This window comes from Myotis daubentonii, chromosome 6, assembly GCF_963259705.1.
Source record: "Myotis daubentonii chromosome 6, mMyoDau2.1, whole genome shotgun sequence".
Lineage (NCBI taxonomy): Eukaryota > Metazoa > Chordata > Mammalia > Chiroptera > Vespertilionidae > Myotis > Myotis daubentonii.
The window spans coordinates 65402964-65426420 of record NC_081845.1 but is presented as its reverse complement, the minus strand read 5'-3'; the positions used below and the strand labels follow the sequence as shown (position 1 = coordinate 65426420).

The following is a 23457-nucleotide window of genomic DNA, read 5'->3' as shown; positions in this document are numbered from 1 at the left end:
GGAATTTTAAAGGATTGTGACCATGTCATTTACATTTCATAAACCAACAAGACACAGAGGTATCTGTCTTACTGTTGTGCAGGATCTCAGCGAATCAGTGATAGTGACATCTCAGATTATGAGGTGGATGATGGTATTGGAGTAGTGCCTCCAGGTGCGTGGGTGACGAGCATGACCCTGTTTCACTGTGTGACTGTGCTTGTTTTCACTGTCAATCTCCAGATGTCTTTGGGATACTGAACTGGAGATATAGCACAGATAAATCCGTGTTATATTATTCCATGGTGACTCATGTCCCAAATTACTACGAACATTTAAAATTGACTAGCCACTATTTATTAAGGCCCCCACTTTTTTTAACTTAGGTTCTTTCTTGCAAGCATGGCTAGCTAGGCTTAAATCATTATTTCACAATGCTGTGAGCATAACTGAACAAAATTTCATTGTGAAAGGATATGGCTAATTTTCTTTTTAAAAATCCATTTGCTTATGTTTTATCTTTTATATCTATGATTTCCCTTCTTCAGTTTTGAAAATAATGTAGCCGTCCATGGAATATATTGAGAAAGGTGCATGGCAGAATTTAAAGCTGCATGTGGCATGGCTTAACTTCTAATGCTTTTGTGATGTGTTTACCTCTAATTGTAACTAGAATGTGAATTTATGTTTTAAAATAAGGAAATGCTTTAGAAAGATTCCTTTTAAGTCAATTTTTTGTTGTATAAGTCTGAAAAATTTTTTATGGCATTGTGGAATTCAAATCTGTTTTTCATCTGACTATTGTCAGAAAGTGAGTAAAATCAAGTAATAAAGGATTATTTTCTTAGTACTAGTCTTGTACTATTTCCTTGATTCACTAATTAAAAGTAAGAAAATATAAAAATAAGAAGATATTAAAGAAACAAACTTGGGACATATAAATAAGAATTATTAAAGGCTTTTCTTTTGGACAGTGTTGACATATAACCCCTTAATTTATGTAATTTCTCAAATACAGATGCACTTAATTTGAGGGTGATGGTTTTGGCAAAGTTAACAGATTCCACACTAGTGACTAAATTCACAATTTGGAGAGATACATACAACTTCATTAAAACTAAGAGAAAATTATAGAGTTCTCTAAAATTAGATCTCAGTTGCTTTCATAATTCAGAGAAAATACAGTATTTAATCACTCTATTAACGAAAAGTATCTCTAAAAACCATAAATCTGGTGGTGTACACATCTACATGCCTAGTTATCACTCTTGATTATCAGACCATCAATGAGAATTTAAAATAATCTTGGATAAAAGTTGGCAACATTTAATATTTTATGCACTGGTGGGGTCCTTTGGCCTGGCCTGCGGAGATTGGTCTGAAACCAGCAGTCTGACATCCCTTGAGGGCTCCCGGATTGTGAGAGAGTGCAGGCCAGGCCAAGGGACCCCACTGGTGCACAAATCTGTGCACTGGGACTCTAGTATAAATATAATTTACTTCTGTGGATGATTCTCACATTTATTCAGCTAAAAATTTTGTATATTTTATGCTGAGGTAGGATAGTGAATGATTTAATAAATGTTGAAGGGGAGTTCCTTCTTCTTTCCCTGAAAGATTCCATGGACAACAGCCAAAATGGGCGTTAGGGGCCCATTAAAGTGCTTGGGTACCACCAAAGAACACTGAATTCTAAATATACTTATATTCCATAATGAAAGATGCCATGTCATGATGTTCTGTAACTTCTAAATTATCATTTCAAATATTCATTTTTATTTAACATTTAAAATTCAATGAGGGAAACTTTTCATGGAATATAACTAATAAATTACATAAACAATAATTAATATTTTATGGTCCAGAGGTCTCTTAATAAATTAATAAAGGAGTAATGAAATTTATTTATATTTGCAGGTATACTCTTTATTGCTCCAAAATAAGTATGTGGTACCTCCTAAAGACTATGTGTGGCAAATAGAATATAGCAACCTACTCAGTGCTATACTAGTACATACATGTTAAAGAAGAAAGATGAGCATATGTAAAATAAGGACAAGAAGCTAAAATACAGTCAAATGATAAGTTAATGAAAAGTGTGTTGACACATTCTCATATAGAGGTTGATTACAAACGCATTTCCTAGCATCCAACATAAAGAGAAACCTATTTAGATATAGATATCAATTCTACATGATTTTTCCCCATATATTTTTAAAAATGCACTCACAAAATCTATCACAGCCACCCCTTAAACTTTTTACTGCCTTGGCTTTTCTTACAACCAGAGTTCAGTGCTCTTGTTTGGTGCTTTGATACCTTTCTCCCCTGAGGGAATCTAAGACTCTAAAAGAGGTTGAGGCCTACAGAACTACATCTTATTGACTGTATAGTTATCACAATGTTATTTTTATTTAAAATAAGTAATTTTAAGACAGCAGAGTTGCGCAGCGGAAGCGTGCTGGGCCCATAAAATAAGTAATTTTAGCAGCATAAGGAAAGTACAGATAACCATATACATAGTGCCCTAATCTGAGGCAAGATATCCTGCAACCTCAACTTTTCAGAGCATTAGGCAAATTCAGAAAATGGAGAAAACTTCTAACTTCTAATTTTCAGCCAACTGAAACATTGAACTATGCATAAAATAGCAATTCTCTTCCACCTTTTTCTGAAGGTAGAGTACATGTTGTCAATCACAAATTAAACATAATAAGAAAATCAAATTGTTTTGTAAAAACCAGACAAGAACTACGTATGCATATTAGAATAGGATAAAAAAAGACATTAATTTCTATATAAAGACAAAGAACCCAAGACAAAAATTAATTGTACCCTTTTAACAATAGTAAGACATCCAAATTCTCTGAGTTATTCATAATAATTATACCAAATTGGAAAGTTCTACTTATATGCCTTGAATATTCATTGAACTTTTGAAATGGTGCTCTCAATTCAATATTGAGCCTCCATAATTGTTGTGTAATTGATACCAAATGTTATTAAAAGATACCGAAAGTTAATTTAAAATGTTTAACCAATTTAGACTTTGGATTAAATAACTTTAAAAACAGCCATCATTTTTTATAATATGCTGCAAAATAATTTCAACTGAAAATTGGTCTCTTTTCTAATTACAGTTTATATATCTGAACAACAATAAAGAAACTTTTATGCATGAAACTCAAAATAATAGCTTAATTGCTGCTATTTTTATTATAAAATGAAAATATATGAAATTATAACGTTTATAGTTATATTATTCGGTTGTTATACTGATATGTTTAGAGTGACAAAAATGGTTGAGGTTCTTTGGTCTCAATATTGACAAATTACACTTTATAAAATGTTAAAGACCTAACTTCTTAGTTAAGCTCAGTAAAAATATCATATAATCACAAAAACATAAACTGTTAAAGAATTTTAGTCTTCCTTTAATAATGATGTTCCATGGCATATGGGAGTTATTAATAACTAAGTGAACAACAGTTTAGGCTGCCCAATTAAATGTAGTGTTTTCATGGGTCATAAACATTTTATGTAGTTGTAAATATAATTATTTTTCTTTGGCCAGAGAATTTAATATTTCACTTTTAATAAGAAGAAACAGTGACCCTGTTAAAAAATGTAACTAAACTGCTACTATAGATTTGAGATACTTTTTATCTTAAAATTAGAGATAATATAAACAGAGACTGATTTTTAGAATTTATTTTTAATTGAAATTATATTAACGGTATTAATTATGTTATTACTAACACATTTGTGGGATAATTTCAAAAGTCTGGGGTAGATTTGATGATTGCTCTTTTTGGAGAGTTAATTCTCTCTGTGTTATTGTCATAGTCATCTCCACCAATACATTGTTTTCATTTCAAATTTGTAATATTATCTGTGGTTTGCAAAATTCATAGTCAGTATTTGTAATAGTGAAGATCTGCTACTCTTCTTTGTTAATTAAAATTGGAATGAAATTATTTCCATTTACTTATTAGTGAAGTCATCTGAAACTCAATTAAAATAATTTGGAAGAAAAATTTAAATAATATTTAAAGAGACACCCAATTTCTAAGCATTGACTTGTATATTAACTTTAGTTTACTGTCAAGTTCTTGATTTTTGTTGCAATAACATTACTATCTCATTCATTCTTTATGTTAAAATAGTACACCAACTCATTATAATGTCTGAGGCATCAACTGTCATATTTGTTTATATTCAGTAGCTTCATGGTACTTTTGAGCCAAACTGTAACATGTTCTTATGCATGTATCTGTTACACTCTTTGTACATGTACTTAATAGTTTTGAAGATATGGGTAATAGTACTGATTGCATGTCATTTATTTTAACATGTCATTTATTTTAACATGTCAGTGGCTCTCTTAGATATAATTTGCTATCTCCACATTAACATTGACATTATAAAATACTGACTCATTTTTTGTGTGTACTCTTGCCAGTAGGTTATAGGTCTAGTGCTAGAGAAAGTAAATCTACAACATTAACTGTGCCAGAACAGCAAAGAACAACTCATCACCGCTCACGCTCAGTATCTCCTCATCGCGGCGATGATCAGGGAAGGCCGCGTTCACGTTTACCAAATGTGCCATTACAGAGGTAGGCTTGGAGACGGGCTCCGTGTTCCTGACAGTACGTTTTTATTATAACACTATAAACTACCACAGGCCTCTGTCTGAAATGAAATCATGGTTTGGGCAAATTTTTTTTTTTTCAGTCAATTGTAGGCAAAATGCCTTTTTATTCATGGCCCAAAGTTTTATTCTTTCATCTCAACATTCTGTATTGTGCAACATTCTGCTCATTAATCTCAAGAAATTTCTCAAGGAGTGGAAGAAGTTTATGTCCCAAGCACTGTTTTTGAATAATTATCTTGTATTCTGCTTTCCAGTTGTCTCTTCTGTTATGAGAAATCATGTGGTAATGAATGAGACATGTGGAGAAAAGTGGCAAAGATAATGAGATTAAGAGGAATATATTTTTTTAGAAATTTAGGATTGTCTTTTTGAAGTACATTAAGTACTTGGAAAAGTGTATAAGTTACAAGTGATATATTGCTTTATTTCCTCTGACCCTGACTGAAATTTTAATCAAGCAAGCAGATAAAATTATGGGCCTTTTTGATAGAATTGCAAAAGAAGGTTGGAAAAACAGAGCATTCATAGAGAAGAAGTGTCTTTATAAGTCACTGATGAAATAGTTATTTGGTTATGATCCCAGTGCTTTTCTAGCTATGTCAGTTGTTTGCCAATTATTGTCAATTCTTCCCTGTTAGTCTGCCTGCCTGATTTGGGAAGATGATCCACTTTGATGCATATGGATTCTTTGTAATCATTTTAGGAGTTTAGATGAAATTCATCCAACAAGAAGGTCACGTTCTCCAACCAGACACCATGATGCCTCTAGAAGTCCAGTTGATCACAGATCCAGAGATGTGGATAGTCAGTATTTATCTGAACAAGACAGGTATTTGTTTAAATTATGATCTCAACATTATACATTTTTTGCTCTGTTTTAATGTATGGTTGATATCTTGGCATAGTACATTAGAGAGTAAAAGTAATTCATCACTCAAAATTGAACTTTTCTCACTTGGCTAATATTAGATTGTCATAATATAGGCAATTTTTTTTTTAAAAAATGTTATGTTTAGCTATTTTCTAATGTACCGTTTATTGTTGATTTAGCCTAGATCATAGAAGTTAGCCCACAAAAGCAGTCTTCAAATATTTTATATTTTGTTGTTTGTAGCCTTTGGGTTGTTTTTATGTAATTATAAAATTATGTATTTTATATTATTAAAATTTTTAGATGCGGTCATCTGAAAGATAGATAACATTGCAGAGTTTCTGTGAGGACATCAATAATAATATTTTTATATACCTACTTTTTATAAAATATATTTCCATAAAATGTCTATAAAGTAGAAAATATTGAGGTGGATTCTTATGAAAAAATATATCCTGGACATAATTACTAAAAATCTGCATTGTGACTCTACATACCCACAGACTTACTTTCCAAACTGACCATACCTGTAATAATATGCCTGACCACAAGCTCAGGATATGATTTAAGGTTTTATAATACCCACATTTTTGAATATTCTCTTCTGTCTTTTTGAATTGGAGAAACTTTCAGGGAGGAGTAGGAGGAATGATAGCAATGCTAAATGGTTGATTTGTTTGCCATGTAATCAAGGATACAGAACTCAGGTAGAGCTTCTTACCTCCCTAATTGTCATCCTACTGTGGGAAGAGGTGCATGACCTTCAGAGGGAGAAGTTATATTGGCCACTGCGACAGGAGCTGCTCCGAGGAATAGGATTCCACGCTGCTCAGCTTGAGTTGGGTTGAGTTGAATGAGGGCCTCTTTGTCTACAATCACTGAGACCACCATGAATTTAGGTTAGGAGGGAGAAAAAGGACTTCTTAGGGCATTCAATAGAGTTGAATTAACTTGAATGTATAAAGTATCAAGTTTAAAATGTAATAGTCCTATTTTAATATACTCTTGGTTTGCTAAGGCAAAACATAATATGTAATATTGTATTTTCAGTGGCTATAAAAGCCAACAAAACTATCATGATTTAAGTTGCTTAAAAGAAATAAAAAAAAATTAGGGTTCCCATTATTATGAGAAAGGCCAAGTTTATAGGCCTTTCAAAAGTTATTAAAATAATCCAAATGTCTAGAATTGGACATAGATTTCTATGTCTTATTTGAGGAAGGCTTGGTTTGGTTTTGTTTTTATATTCTGTAAGATCACTTTGAAATACAATTGCAAATCAGCAACAGCTAGGACTTTGACCATAATGTTTGTACTTTATTGTTTAAATTTTTAAAAATACTGTCATGTTTTGTTTAACTTCTCAAGCAAGTATGCTAGTGCAGACAATCTGGTTTCTTCCCTTTTCATGTTTTCATCGGCATACCATTGGCATATCCCATGTCATTTAATGCCTCATAATTTATCTGTTTCACTCACCACCCATCCTGTCTGTGCAGTGAGCTTCTTATGCTGCCCAGAGCAAAACGAGGACGAAGTGCAGAATGCCTACATACTACCAGGTAAATACAGGGATTTGGTGATGCTAACTGTGTGTGATGACTCTCTTTCCATTCTACTATTCTTCCGTCTTTTCCCTAGTGGTACATAACATTATTTTCCCAAGTATTCAAAATTTGTTTCGTTTTATATGGAGGTTGTGGAAAAGCTTCCAAATATATTTTAATTCTGATTCAGGCAGTCGACTTTTCTATTTGTATACTCAAAAATACAGAGACTGGTGAGCCTCTGCAGAACTGTTTACACATTCCTTAAACGGAAGAACCAGTTTCTGCAATTAAAATCCTAGTGCCACCCCAACACACACACCTGTCTAGTCACCAGAGGTCTGATCTACTGTGCATGGCACTGTTACTGTTTTCATGATTATAAGTTTGCTTTTTCTTTTAGCCTTTTTGGATTTCCTTTTAAACAATCTACTAATGTTTATATTTTGTTTGCCGTTAATGAAAGCTTCACCAGTTTATTTTTATTTTTTGTGTACTTTTTCTATTTTTGTGATTTATGTGCACTTTGAGAAAAATTGATTGTGTTGATTGTTTACAGTTTTTAATTGCTGAGCTTCAACTTCCTTCATGATAAAGAGAGGATATCTGACTTGCTAAACAAGGAAAATAACCTTTATTTAGTATCAAGCACAGTGTTAAGTATTTAATGTACTTTATCTCAATTCCCTGACAGTAACTATGTGATATTATTATTCTCATTTACAGATAAGGAAAGATGATAAGAAAGTTTAATTTGATAAGGAACAGAGCAAGAATTCAAAAACAGGTCTATTCAACATTTTCCACTAAACTAGTTTTTCCAAAAATATGTTCTGAGAAATTAGTCCTGTGTGATGTTCCACTAATAAAACTGTTTTACTCAGACAGATTTTGGAAACATTGCAAATTAAAGCCCCTCCCTGGAGATTTAATATGCACAGCACATTGAAGTCATGTACTAAAGAAATTTCTCATCGTTTAAGCCATTTTTCTTTACATCACTTAACCATCAAACTCTTTTTCATAAAATATATCCTCAGAAAGTAATGCTGAGCAGAAAATACTGTGGCTGCCTGACTGTACTAGATACTTTATACCTGTTATCTCATTTAATTCTCACAGCGTCTTGTAGAAAAAGGCTTGACCACTTGACCCTGAATTACCCAGGTTAACAGCCAATAAGTGGCAAAGCCATGGCGGTAACTTAGACCTTCATACTGTAAATTGTATGCTGTTTTCCATTCATTGTCCCATCCTATGCTGATCCCTGTTCCTGAAAAAATGACTTTTGAATCAATTGATTAGAAGTTATATAGCATCCTGTTACTAAGGATAGCTGCCTAAGGTTAGGAGTTGAAGATTATTGTCTGTAAAGAGACAGAATTGTTAGTTCCAATAAAATTTGTCTTCAGTTTGTGATCAAATATTATACTCGAATACATTTTTAAACTGAAGCTTTAAGAGTTTTCCTTGGATTCAACCAGTAGTATACACATGGCTAAACCAGTGGGGTGTTTGATGTTACGATGTGCTCAGCAAATGTTATTCCCTTCTCTATTATCATACTTTAATGTAAGCCAAAATGGACTTTCACAGAGCAATTTATTAAATTATCAAAAATTAATTGATTAACAACCTAGTTTGCTCTTGGTGGTATAGATAGTTCAGAAGCCCTCATTGATTTCAAAGGAATTCAGATAATGTTTGGCCTTATTTTGGTCATTTTTTGCTGCATGAGATTTCATATTCTGATTTGCATCTAATGCCCATCTCACCCAATTTCCAATTATAGATTATACCTGTGGTCAGGTTTAGATCTAGAACAGCCATGGGCAAACTACAGCCCGTGGGCCGGATCCGGCCCGTTTGAAATGAATAAAACAAAAAAAAAAGACCGTACCCTTTTATGTAATGATGTTTACTTTGAATTTATATTAGTTCACACAAACACTCCATCCATGCTTTTGTTCCAGCCCTCCGGTCCAGTTTAAGAACCCATTGTGGCCCTCGAGTCAAAAAGTTTGCCCACCCCTGATCTAGAAGCTTATAATGAAATAACTTGCTTCACTAGAGTAGCTTCTTGATCTTTTGCCATTTCCTTTCGTAACCTAATTGAGTACCATGATCAACCTCGTCCCTGAAACGTTGGTCAGTTATTGACTTATTAGAATATTAACTCTTAGTCATATTTTCATTCCTAGATTACATAAATTATTTGGCTAGTACTTTGAGCTACGAGTTGTTTACTTCCATGGAAGCAGGTATAATATTAAATCAATAATTACATAGTAAGTGTAAATATTGGTAATTCATATAGAGTAGTTAGCAGATTTTTTCAAATTAAAGGAATTAAATTATAATTCTGAGTTATCTTAATTATGAAGACAGAGTCTATGGTTCCATATTCTATTCCTACCTTCAACTAAGTATTTTGCTTATTTTGAGAAAAAAATCAACAGCAAAATATCCATCAATGTTTGTAGCCTTATAGGCCACCTACATTCTTCATATCCTAGTAAAATTTGCTTCGTATATATCTTTCTGTTTCCTGCGTGTTTGTGTGGCCGCATTCCAGACATCTTGTTAGGCATTATAAAACCTTACCACCCAAGATGCCTTTATTACAGAATGGTTCTCACTGGGATAGTTACAGTAACAGCCATAACAGTGAGTCCCAGTTACAAACGAATCCTTTGCCTATTAAAGACAGCAAATTTACATTCTAACAAAGCATTACCACTTTCCTTGAAATTAATTATACACAGAGAAACATTCAATTAATGGTATCTAAAATTTTTTTAATTATAAAACATGAATTCTAGATTCCTCTAAATGAAGTCCTACTCAAATGTCAGAATTCTAGTTGTCTTCTTTGTCATTTATTTCTTGTTTTTAACCTGTTGATTTTAGTTATAACAATTAATTTCATATTATTTTATTTTTGGAAGAATTTAATATGTGAAGCTCAGTTCTGCCTGCACATACTCAAACCAAATCAGTGATTAGACAGGACTTTCCCCTTCTGTTTAACGCAAAAGTATTGAGATTTACTGATGAAATATTGGTTAGCTAAGAACATGTGGAAGACTTACCTTCCACTTCCCTTGTCTAGTGTTGTGAACCAAAATAGCTGAGTTGTAAAATTTTTCTCCTCCGATGTCCTTCATTTTGTTTTGGTGTGGCATCTGTTCTTGGTAATGAAGTTTTAGGCATTTTGTTGTAGTGCTTTCTGTATCCAGTTTTGTTTTTTTTGTGTGTTTGTGTGTGTGTGTGTGTGTGTTTTCATAAGCAGGTGTGATTTGGTTTCATTTTTCAGTCTGAGACCCTTTTTAAAGAAATTATGCAAAGCAATTTAAGCATAATCTTTGTTTAGTTTCATTTTCTAAACAAAATTTTTGCACTGTCATCCTGTCAGCTCTTTCACACCCTTGAACTGAATCATTGTGATTCTACATTTTATGTGAAGGGGACATTATTTTATGCTTTACTCTCTAACATGGTCTTCCTTTCTTTGTTTTCTTTGTCTTTCTCTTCTACCATTGGATGCAATGCACTGGCACTAGTGAACTGCAGCCCTCCCTTGACAGGGCTAGGAGTGCTAGTACCAACTGCTTGAGACCAGATACTAGTTTGCATTCACCAGAACGAGAAAGGTATAAAATGAAGACTTTCTTAATTTTCTATCATTTGTACTAGTGATTTTTTTTCTAATCACTTTGTTTTGTTTCATGTGAGTCTTGCAGGTTTATTCATTCATGTTCACTTTGCTAATTGTCTACATGTTTCCCTCCCTTACTGTACACGTCTGTGGAGAGATATGTGTATGTGGATAAACACAAGGGCCCATATACACATATTTCCATGAATGTCGTTGCAAATGGTGTGGCGTAATTTGGAGCTGCTTCTGGCTGCGCTTTTCCCGTTCTGTTGCTGGTTAGTTGTTTTATTTACATACGACTCAGGGAGCCTTCAGTATGCTGATAATGTGATAAGGTCCAGTGAGTTATCTGAAGGGGAGGATAATTTTTCTATTAGTCCAACTGATAAATAGTATTTCTAGGTTCAACAACAATCTTCTGTAACCTAAAAATAAGAAACCTATTTAGATAGAATCCTTCCCCTGTGCATCTATGTTCACTTTTTAGCCAATCTGCTCTTTGATATAGAACAAGTTTTGCATTAAATTATATTTTAATAACAAAAAAATGGTATGTTTACCATAGATTTCCTGATTTCTTAAAAAATAAATACATAAAAAATATGTTTGCATATGTAAACACACAATTTTGCTTAAAACTTTTAATTGATTAGTAAATGATTCTAATTTTAAATTAGATGTATTCAGTGATTGTTACACAGCATCCTAATTGTGAGCAGCTCATATTTCCATTATGATGGAACTTTCTGTTCCAGTAAACTTGGTTATAATTGATAGTCTTGGTTATACTTGTTACCTGTTTTCAATTAGAAGTTACCCAGTGGAAATTTGCATACTAAGTCTACAAATCTTGCAGAAAAATATTTAGTCATGCTAATGTAACCCCCTTCTTCTTCAGAGACTGCTTAAAGCTTTTCTTTAGCAATATAACTGGTCTTATTCTATTCACTTATTTATCATATGTTTATTTATACAATGGAATGATAGGTACAAGTTACATACTCATTTTTTAGTGTCCTCGTAAGATTCCACTAAAAATCAGTTTATTTTGTATTCTTTATATTTGTAAAATTTGTAATATGAAAAATAAAATTAACTATATTTTGTATTATTTTTACATTTGTAGTAGAATTTTAGTTGAAATAACTATATACTGACTCTTCCAAAAGCACAATAAATAGTATTTTATTTTGTTACAGATTAACTCCAAAAATAAATACAATACTAGTGAGGAAAAATTTTTTAGTTCTTATTACTTCCTTATATGTTTCTAAACATAATAGGAAGTTATATGTTTAGTACTAAACAAGGGCATAAATAGCTTAAGTCAGTGGACTCTTCTGACTATAACACCACTCTAACATTTTTGATACCATCTATGTCAGTGTTATCTAATAGAAAAATAATACAAACCACATGTGTAATTTAAAATTTTCTAATTGCCTTATTGAGATTATGTAAAATTAAATTATTTTAATGCTTCAATTAACCCAGTATGCCTGAAATATTATCATTTTAACATGTATTCAATTAAACACCATTCATGAGATATTTTGCATTTCTTTCTTTCTTTCTTTCTTTCTTTCTTTCTTTCTTTCTTTCTTTCTTTCTTTCTTTCTTTTTTACAATAGCCACATGTGGTTTATGGCTGCCATATTGGACAGCACAAGTCTGTTTCGTACTGAAGATTATCTGGCATGTGTTCCCTTGTGACACTGAAGCCACAGAGTTCGCAAATCAGGCTCTCAGATTATACCCTTGAAACAGCTCAACCTGTAGAAAAATAATCTGGCCCCAGTTAACATGGTCAGGTCATGATGAAGGTCAAGTCATCATGAAATATAAGTGAGAATACTTACATTTGATAGAAAAACAAAAATGTGATTGAAAAACTGTATTCATTCTATACATCAAATAAAAATAAATTTGTTATTAAAAAATGAAAGGAGGCAGGGAGTGATATTATCAATGATTTTTAATTTATTTTGGTTACTTTGTTGCCAAGAAGGAAATAAAGTGAGATGTTTTCATAAAGAAAATCATAGAAGTTATAGATGCTTATTGGTTTGAAGGATATGGACCTCAAGTGCCCTTCTGTGCCCACATCTATAAGCAGATTTGAAGCAGTACATAACAATATCAATAGTGGTGACATTTTTCTCTTTGGAAAATGTACCTAAAGTCCCCAGACAGGATGTGCAGAGAGTATGAACAGGGAGGCTTAGACTCTAAGCCTTAGAGCAGCGGTTCTCAGCCTGTGGGTCGCGACCCCCTTGGCGGTCGAACAACCCTTTCACAGGGGTCGCCTCAGACCATCCTGCATATCAGATATTTACATTACGATTCCTAACAGTAGCAACATTACAGTTATGAAGTAGCAACGAAAATAATTTTATGGTTGGGTCACAACATGAGGAACTGTATTTAAAACGCCAGAGGTTGAGAACCACTGCTAGAAGGTTCTCCAGGTTACTTAATTTCTCTGATTGAACAGAAAGTTTCTTATGTCAATGTCTAATATATGCATAGTGGATAAAATGTTAGAGAAAATATGTTTAAAACCTAATTTCATATTCTTAAAATAACATATTTCCATAACCTTGTGAACTATTAAGTTAAACACTTGGCTGATCTGACTTTAAGCCATTTTGATGAATATTTATACACTGTTATACCAACTTAATACTCTTTTTGAAGTGTCCTCACTAACTTTGAAAACAAATGAAGTTTTGTGTTAATACAAAGGATGAAATTGTCAAATCAGACTTAATGCCCAAAAGCATACTCTGCTAATGATTCAAAGTGAAGGGACACCAGGCACAGTTGGTATATTCTTTTTCTGAAGGAGTCCAAAACTTTCATGTCCACCTTTTCTCCCTTGTTAGGTTGGTGTGGCCCAGGTTAACAGATGCATTTCGAATAATGCATGTAGAAGCACCGTTTCCGTTTTTGAGTGCCTCCATTTTATATTCTGTTGAGTACACAAATAACAAAATTACTGTGGATTATCCCATTCCCCAATTCAGTCATGACCCATAAATCAAGAAATGTTGAGTTTATTTACCATAAAAGATATAGAAAGACTAGTTATATCCTACTGAAGACTTATAATAGGTAAGGACACTCCTTTATCTTTCACTAGCAAATAACACTGCATATTTACAAGGTCTGGTCCCTATTCTTCCCTTTTATCTTTATCAAGGTCTGTCTGAGGTCATTCATTCTCCTTTTTTCCCTGATTGGGAAAGAGTAAGTTACTGGTGTGTATTAACCTTTCCCAGGTTTTGAAACAAATCACTGCTTAAGTGTCCAGGGACACTGATTTTTAGAGTCACTGGAGAACAATTACATTTCTCAGATATTTCATTTTCTTCCTTGATTTTTCATAAAAACCGTAGCCTTATAAAGTCTCACCAAAGGGTAGTCTATATTTACTACCTCCCTTTTTTACCTCCCAGTAATCCTGCAGTCTGACTCCTGCCCCTTCCCCCTCAGCCAGTGTGCTGAAATTCCTCTCTAGATTATATCTGCTTCTTAGTTGTCCGGCAGCATCTTGCAGCCTTTTGCATTCCCACCCTGTCATTTGAACCTCTCCTCTCATTGAGCACCCTCTACAGATTTTCGTATGCCTCTGTTTTAACACAGTCTAATTTTGCAAGTATCTCCTCCTCTCCTATCTTATAAAGTTATGTATTTTTTTAGCTCCATCCTCAGTTTTTCTCTTTTGTCCCAGTAATTCTGTTCTTGATGTTATATTTCTATTAAAAGTTTCCACTCCAGTGCATATGAAGATAATACTCCACTGCCATTGCCCAGGCCAGCCCTTCCCCTTGAGTATTAGGCCTAAATTGATAAATGGTTGCCGACCCTGTGTATGCCAAAGTTTAAATCAAATTCCTTATCCCCCCCTTACATTTTTTCATAGAAAAATGTTAATTCTTTCTAAAATTTTCTCACATCTGATAGTCTTGACTTGTCACCAGCCACAGAATCTGGAAATACTTCTCCTGCTCCTCATTCGCATCAGAGTCATTGAATTCTACCAATTCTCTTGAAAATACTCAAAACAGAACCTCACTTAGATCACATTACAGCCCATCTCCAGTTCCACTGTCACTCTTGATCCCATTAAATTTCCTCCTAAGCTCTATTAATAATTTGTATTAATTTTTGTCTCACTAGTTTTATTTCCATTAAAATTAAAATGCCCCATTTCCTTTGTTATCCACTTAAAAATTCCACTCATTCTTCACAAATGCAAGTCAAATAACCAAATATTTTATAAAACCTTTATTAACACTATACCTCCCCCTGGACTAAAATGAATCATGGGAATCATTTGTTCAGATTTTGTTTCTAATATCATAATAGTTCACAAATATTTTGTTTGTGCTATTTATGAAATGACTGATTCGTATTTCCATGTAATTTCTCTTTTAGATAATGAGGTTGCTTGGCCATGTTCTGCCAAGATATATGCACTGTTGAAAGATGTGTACATATGAAAGTGTGTATGTTAACTACACATTTAAATGCATACACATTTGTTTTAAGGTATATCAGTGGTGGGGGAAAAGCCACAATGTGAGAACCATTTAATTGCCTACCGAGGCCTGTCAGTTCTAATTCTTTTATATCTCATCAGTGGGTCCCCTCTCTACTATTTATTTCTTAGTTAGGGTTTTCATTATTTCTTACCTGTATTACCACAAAACCTAGAGCCTTATCTCCTTATTATCTACTTAAATATTTATAAGTACTTATTGATTACATATTCTGCGCTATGCATAATTGATGTACCTCTTAAAGCACAACACAACACTATAGTGCCTTATGCAAGGAGCTCTCAGCCTTTTAATTCAGTCCCATAGACATCAAGGTAATCTTTTTTTATTTTGGGTCCAGTGAAAAGGATGGGCTCCCAACAAGGTAGATGTTCATGAATTAATGAATTTAGAATGCCTGATATTAAAGTACTAATAATGTAACTTATAGGCAAGCTGTTTGGGAAAGAGAAATCGAGAAGAGGTGGTTTAGTTCAACTTCATGATTAATAACTACAACATAGCCTGCCATGTTTGAAGCTGTATGTATGGCTCACTTACAGGGGACAAAGATTTTGATTTTGATCCTTTTCTTTAGTGTGATAGAAGGAAAGGATAAGGAAGTTTCATATATTTTAAAAGCATATAAAACATTCTAGCCTATTTGCAGCTCACAAATGTAAGATACTAAAATGTATGTAATATCTATTATTTGGGGGGAAAATTAGGTATAAATTGATTCAACTTCCTTGATATAAAATATATAAGGGAAAAGCAGACAATTCTTATATTGGTACTACCTATCAGCATATTCAGAAGGACTTTGAGTGTACAAATATACATGAAGTATGCTAAATATTTTTCAAAAAAATTACCTGTTAATGGCTTGCATTCACAATTGCTTGTTTCTAAGTGTAACCTTTTTCCTTCATAGCTTTCACTGCATGTTCAATAATTACAGCATTTTTCTTTACTTTTGTGTTAAAAAACAACAACACAGGGACTGGAATTTTGCCTCAGGAAGCAAGGTTATTCATAATCCTGTTGAATTAATATTCATTATTACTTTACGAAAATACATAATTCTATTTTTGTGTTTTCAATAATACCATAAGTTTTAACACAACTGAATACATCAATGTAGAAACACTACAGTTGTAATTGTTTTCACATTATTTGAGAAATATTTTTCTTTCTTGTATTTGGAGAAGAAAAGCCAGTAAAGTAAAAAGATACATTTTAAAGCATTCATATTGGATTGACCAATTATTTAAATAATTATGTAATTTAAAATTAATGTCAAGTGTTTTTAATGCTACAAACATATAACACATTTAAGAATGCATGCAACACAGTTTTCCCTTCTGTCCAAATTCTGCTGTTTAATATCTTTATTTGCTTCACAGCTTCCTCAAAGCCCTGCTTGAGTCAGGCCGAGTCTGTCTACCTAGAGCTGATGGATTAGGCACAGGCTACTAAGGGGCTTTCTGAATTAAATACCTGCTGACCTCAGATATCCTGATCCCATGTTAGCAGCCCTTTGCTGATTTTGTCCAAATTGTCTAATACACCCAATTAGCCAAGTTATTAAAAAAAGGCTGGATTTCTTTTTGAAACATTAGGGCTAGTCTACTTTGGATAATTAAAAAATCTTATAGATAGATGTCTTTAAAGATCATTTTGTTATCCCTTGTTGCATATGAGGAAGCCATTATATGGAGAAATTATCCTGTTCCAATGTGTTTATATCTGATATACAAAATTTTCCAAATCTGGCCTGTTCAGTCCCTGATTGCCACTTTCAAGTTTTTGACCAGCGGCTTCTAATTTGTGGTTATACACAGGCAGAATATCAAAATAGTTTAACAAAGGAATGAACCAAGTTTCAAATACTTGTCTATATGTTAATCACAAAAAAGTGTATTATTATAAATGCTGAAATAAAAAAAAGACAACTGTTTAACCAATGGAGAACTACTTTTGCAAGTAAAGATTACACTTTTTATTAAAGGTAATGCTATTTTAGGATGGTGCCTGTCTGTATTTCTCGTTTTTATTCATCAGTAATTTTTAAATTTCATAATTTTTAAATTTCAGCAATTAGTACTGCAGTTTTCCCCAAGAAAACTTAAGACTTCACTGCTACCATCCACACAAATGATTTCTTCATGCCATTGTTTACACACTAGAGAACATTTTGATTTCTTCCACCTAAACTGTTTCTACTTTGTATTAAATCTATACACCTCACCTTTGCCACTTGATCCAGTAATCTCAAGGCCTAGTATCAAATAGGCACGGGTGGCTTATTAAACCTGTTTTATTCAAACATAAGGCAGATACTTAAAGATGCATCTTTTTTTTAAATTTAAAGTTACATACATATGTATGTGTGTATAGATAGGTATAAAAACACAAGTACATTTTAAAAGGACAAAATTACATTCAATAGATTTCAAATACCTTCACAAATAAATTGTTTTTTTATTCACTTAAAAGTTTTCAGATCTTATTTTCTTATAATATTATATTGCAATTTGTCTTTTCAAGTTTGGTAAAGGTGAAGAATAAATTATGGAGCAAAGAATCTACACTTTGCCTTTTTGGGGTGCTTTTCCAGTCCTACTGTTCCATATGTTCTTTTATTTTAGGAGTTACTAAATGTCCTGTTTTTTCCTGTCTTGTTCATTGGGCAAACAGGGGTAGATGGTCCCCCTCCCTAGATAGGAGACGACCTCCTAGTCCCAGGATTCAAATCCAGCATGCTTCTCCGGAGAATGACAGGTACTAGTCAACTCCTCCTCACAGACAAGTGGCTTCAAAAGGCTAGTAGGCCACAAAGTGAAGGATAACCGAGAGCAATGTTGGTTATGACATGCTTCCTTTCAGGGGCAAGAGCCAGATGGGCTGTGATTCCATCAATAAATGCATCCAGCGTTAATAAAGCACCTCAGAATTAGTCCAATGAGGGTAGCGTGCCCTGAAATGAATGGCAGTGTGCAAACACACAAAGTTGATTCCAGTGGAAGAGTTCTGTTTTAAGGATGAACATTTATTTCGTAGTTTTTGATTTCTAAAAACATATTTAACTATTGTTTTGTTTACATGTAAATAAATAAAAATTCTCAGGTGCTTTAAAATATGTTAAAAATCTGTCCGGACCGATTCTTTGTTTTATTGATTGATGGTGTAGTCTCAGTTGTCTTGTTTTGTTACTACATAAGCTTGTTGTTAATAAAATACAGGCTTTGGGGTATATTTAAAAATATCTGATTTAGAGTGGAACACCTTGGCCTTATATATAATATTGTGTTTTTACACCAAATACTGCAACGGCTAGGGTCAGTCCACAAAGTAGTTTTTTTAAAAATAGCATCCGTGCTCTGAATCCACTTCATTCTGATATATCAGAAGTGCTGCAATATATATTTTTTATTGGTTTGTTATCCTCAATTGTAGTTAACTCAGTTCTCTTGTTTTATGGTGCTTGTTATATTTCAATATAGTTCTTATCTTTAAATATCTTTCCTGACCAAGTCACAAAGGGTTATTGGGTGTTTTGGATGCTTCTCTTTTGGTGTAAGCAGAAATTCAATTAACACATTGGTGATTTTTATTAAGTAGATAGTGTATATGGTATCTCAGAATTAGAACAACTAGTCATACCAGTGTACCAATTTCTTTTTTTTAAGTATGTGTGTATAGAGCATAGTAATTGTGACCTTATTTAAGACTAATATCATTTATTTTATGTGTCCATAGTACATATGTCTTCAGGATTTCAACTTGAAAGAAACATTAAACACTGTCAGAACAAATTAATAAGTCATTTTACAAATGTTGGAAAAGATCACAAACTGCTATTTTATGAAGGCTTTCTAGATATTTTATCATTTCTTACTATTGCTTATATTTATATAATTTGTATTTAAAAGTTATTTCTCCTGCTTCTATCTATCTGATTTATAGGATAAAATTTCTGGGACTAGAAAAATTAGTGAAATCTTTCATCTAAAAGTATTACAAATTTAATGTCTTTCAAATAAGAATATAAAATAATTGTATAAATCAAATAAAAATTTATATCCACATTGCTACTCACTCATTTAACAAGTACTCAATGTGCCTCTACTGTGTGCACTATTCTAATGGCTAAAGCCATAACAGTGTTAAAAGCCAAGGTCCTGGCCATCAGGGAACTTACAATTTCATTTTTTAAAAAGCAATTCTGGGAAGCCTTTTAATTATTCCAAAACAAGTGAGTCAGAGGATTTAATCTTATATAATAATCACTGTTTGAGTACAGGACAATTAAATATGATAGTTTTTGTAATGAGCATAAATGTAAGTTTATCTGGGCCTTGTTTGAGCAAAATGGAAATCCAAATAATAGTTTTTAGTTCTTACATACATGAAAATTAGTTATCATTTAAAGACATATCAATTATCAATCATGTTATTTATTTCATAGATTGCATATATAACTTTAAGGATAGATTTTAGGTTCAGAAATATCCCTTTTAGATAAGATTATAAAGGAAATTCTTACTAATACTTAATTATGAATATATACTTCCCACTTTTATTATGATTTTTTTAAGGAGAAATTCTTTGTTCGACAAAAGTATATTTCAAATACCTTGATACTATTATTTATTACTGTAGGGAACAGAAAATTATTTGCAATAAGTTTTTATTATAGAATTCATGTGACCATAAAAATGAGAAATTATTTCATCAACAAATGCTAAATTATGAGGGTAACTATGTCAACCACTTGGAAAACTTAACACTTGCATTTCACCTCTTATCAGTTTATTTACTCATTCAGAATTTTCTACCATTTTGCAAATGAAGTGAACATGGCATCATATTTGAAGATAGTGAATATAGATCAGATGACTTTTGTCCTGGGTAGCTGGAAAATATTCTAAAATCAGTGACAACTCATATAATCAGTCTTTGGATATCCTGAATTGGGGCCATTATTGATAATTTTGAAAATAATAGAAAATTTTTAAAAGTAAACTTTTGCTTAAGAGAGTTTTCTAGTAAATTGGAAAGCATTTAGTTGACCTCTTATTTCTCATCGTATGCAAACACTCACAATTTGTAATTTCTCAGTAATTGAATTTCACCAGTAACCAATCTTGATGTCATCTGAAGTTGTTCAATAAATTTGTTTTGAATTAGCAGGGAAGTATTTTTATCTAAATATAGGAACAATTTCTTAAAGTTATAGAATACTTACAATGATAATGAGAAAAAAATAGAAATTTGTAGCCTCAGGGAATGTTCTGACTTTAAAAATGTAGTGAAAATTTTCTTGCAGCTTTGTTACTAAAAATGTTGAGACTTTTAAGAATATCATTCCAATGACAAAGTATCTCTTTGTAAATGATATTATTTTAATATATGAATTGTAATTTCTGTCAACCTGTATGTAAATAACTTTATGAATCATAATAAAATGTCAGTATACTTGTGGCTTCGGATTAACCACAATTTGTGAGTAGCAAGTTAGAAAAAATGTATTTTAATACATTTAAAATTAAATGTCTGGAATGATAAAAAAGATAAATGATATTAAATGATAAAAAAAAATTTTAATAGAACAAAAGCATGATAAAACTCAAAATAAGAAAATATGATGGAAACAGTATAACTCTGTTTCATTCACTTCTGTTCAGTAAACATTAATAATTCAAAGTCACTGGATGGTAGAGTGGGCAGAGAACCTAAGAACATGGGGATATGATGGTAGTGTCCTCACCAACTAATTACCTTAAACTTTCTAGGGCTTAGTTTTCTCTTCTGTAAACTTAGATACTTGTAGAGGGACTCGCTGAAGTCTAATTGAGACACTAGTTAGACTATAAAATTGATTCTATGTTCCTTGTTGAATCATGAGAAACATACATTGGTCCAGTAATAATGGCCGACACTTCATTATGCATAAGGCAGTAACCAGAGAGCAGTTCTTATTTGTGGTATTTTATAATACACTGAAGCTCAGTAAACAGTGCAAAGTTTTATTTCTAAATTTATTTGATGTAAACTGAGTTTTATAGCCTAGTTAGGGTGTGTTTTTTTAACTTATTTTAACTTTTTAGACTCTCAAATTCTAGTATAGTACTCAAAATATTACTGTTTTTAACCATCCACTCAACAAATAGTTGTTAAACAGCTACTATGTGCTCGGTATTGATGTTACAATAATAACCAGACACAGTTCCTAACCACAAGGAACTTAGAAGGACTAGTTTAAGGTAGGAAGTAGTTTATTTCACTGTGATGTATTTTATGATTACATGAATAGTTTCAATACTATAATACATAATATAGGTTGATTTTTTCCTAATCTTTCCTCATTTACATAGCACAAGCTTTTATTTATCTCTAGAAAGAGCTGTGTTTCAAGCATACAATATATTCTCAGGTATAACATAGGATTCAGGGTAGAAAATACATTAGAATTTTTAAATTTTTTTCTCTATTCTCACTTTTTACTGAATTATCACAATTAAGTGTATATCATTTTCACTCAATTTGAAGATTCTTCCAAGTAGTTAGAAGAATTATAAAGACATATCCTTTGTAGAAAATTTTAGAAGAATATTCAATAAAATAAGTTTCTGTGGCATTTGCAGATTTTTTAAAAAGGACAAGAAGGTTAAAAATGAAAACAATTAAGAAGTTAGATGTATGAACTTCTGTATGAATATTTATCACCCAGTTATGAAGCATTGACTTTGATTTAATATGTTTAAAGCACTTACTCCTTGCTGTTCTAAGCAGTGCTATCACTACCACAAATCCTTGTTCTACATCATAGTATGAAACTATCATTACTGAAATACAAATACCACATAATATTGATATGTTTAAAATTAGCAAACCCGTGAGATGGTAGTATTATTATTGCCACTTTGCAGTGGGGAAAAACAGTAATAGAGAGGTTTAAGTAACTTGACTAAAATTACCCTGCTAGACAGAGATAGCACTGAGATTAAACTGAGACAGTCTGACCCAGCATCAAAGCTTTTAGTTACTACGTTCCAGTGTTGTTTATGTCACAGATGAAATGTGCTTACTGATAGTATTATTACGGACCCAGCTCATTTCATGGTTTGACATGTAATAGCTATGTGGGTTAGAGCAAATTATTTAACCTCTCTCAGCCTCAATCTCCTATTCTTAAAAAAAAAAAAAAAAGGATAAAAGAGTAGTACCCATCTGGCTGGATTGGTGTGATTAGATGAGACAATGCAGGTACACTGATCATGCTAACATGCAGCAAGTGTTAGATATTAAAGCCATCAGCATCGTTGCCATCAGCATCATCAATTCCTGTGATGATCAATCTAATATATGAATCATTAAGTTTTAGGAGATGAGAAGAGGAAGAGTTGAGAGTTTTACAGAGGAAGTAAACTCTCACTGAGTCTAGAAAGATTCATAGAAATTACTAGGGGTGGGAGGAAAAGCAGACAAGTTCTAAAATATGCCTGTAAGTGTTTTGTTGGGAAATGTTAGAAAGTTTGTACAATGGCTACCAGATTCTCTATATCCCTAGCTCCCCACACCCCAGACTATTGTCATCTGATGCTCCTTTTTTAACCCTTTCCTTCCTGGTCTCCTTACTGTGGCTTGAACATACCAGGCACACTTGACTTTGGGCCTGTGTACTCGATGCTACCTTTGCCTGGGAAATGTTTTCCCTGGATATATACATGGCTAACTCCCTCACCTTATGTCTTTGTTGAAAATGCCACCAACTTCCCTGAGCATCCTCCTTACTAGTAAAGTTGTGATTTGCAGCTGCCCCCACTCACTTCCCACACACATTTCTGACCCTTCTAGCCCTGGTTTACTTTTTGTTGCTTTAGCATGTATCATCTTCGAACAGACTATATAGATTACTTGTTTGAGGGGTTTTGTTGTTGTTGCTTACTTGTCTTCTACCAATAAAATGCCAATTGGGCCGAAACCGGTTTGGCTCAGTGGATAGAGCGTCAGCTTGCGGATTGAAGGGTTCCAGGTTCGATTCCGGTCAAGGGCATGTACCTGGGTTGTGGGCACATCCCCAGTAGGAGATGTGCAGGAGGCAGCTGATCGATGTTTCTCTCTCATCGATGTTTCTAACTCTCTATCTCTCTCCCTTCCTCTCTGTAAAAAATCAATAAAATATATTAAAAAAA

General features: G+C 32.8%; 1 protein-coding gene across 46 annotated transcripts in view; it reads left to right on the top strand.

The window, feature by feature from the left end:
• RIMS1 (regulating synaptic membrane exocytosis 1) overlaps positions 1-23457 on the top strand; it is a 411771-nt gene that overhangs the window by 286461 nt on the left and 101853 nt on the right. For 11 of the 46 annotated variants that reach the window (XM_059701206.1, XM_059701197.1, XM_059701195.1 and 8 more), the window contains 5 exons: positions 83-154; positions 4442-4598; positions 5340-5465; positions 7007-7069; positions 10618-10707. In XM_059701206.1, the coding sequence (XP_059557189.1) occupies positions 83-154; positions 4442-4598; positions 5340-5465; positions 7007-7069; positions 10618-10707 (508 nt within the window). Of the gene's footprint in view, positions 1-82; positions 155-4441; positions 4599-5339; positions 5466-7006; positions 7070-10617; positions 10708-17956; positions 18041-23457 lie in introns of all 46 variants that reach the window. The other 35 variants (XM_059701208.1, XM_059701198.1, XM_059701194.1 and 32 more) reach the window with 9 other exon arrangements.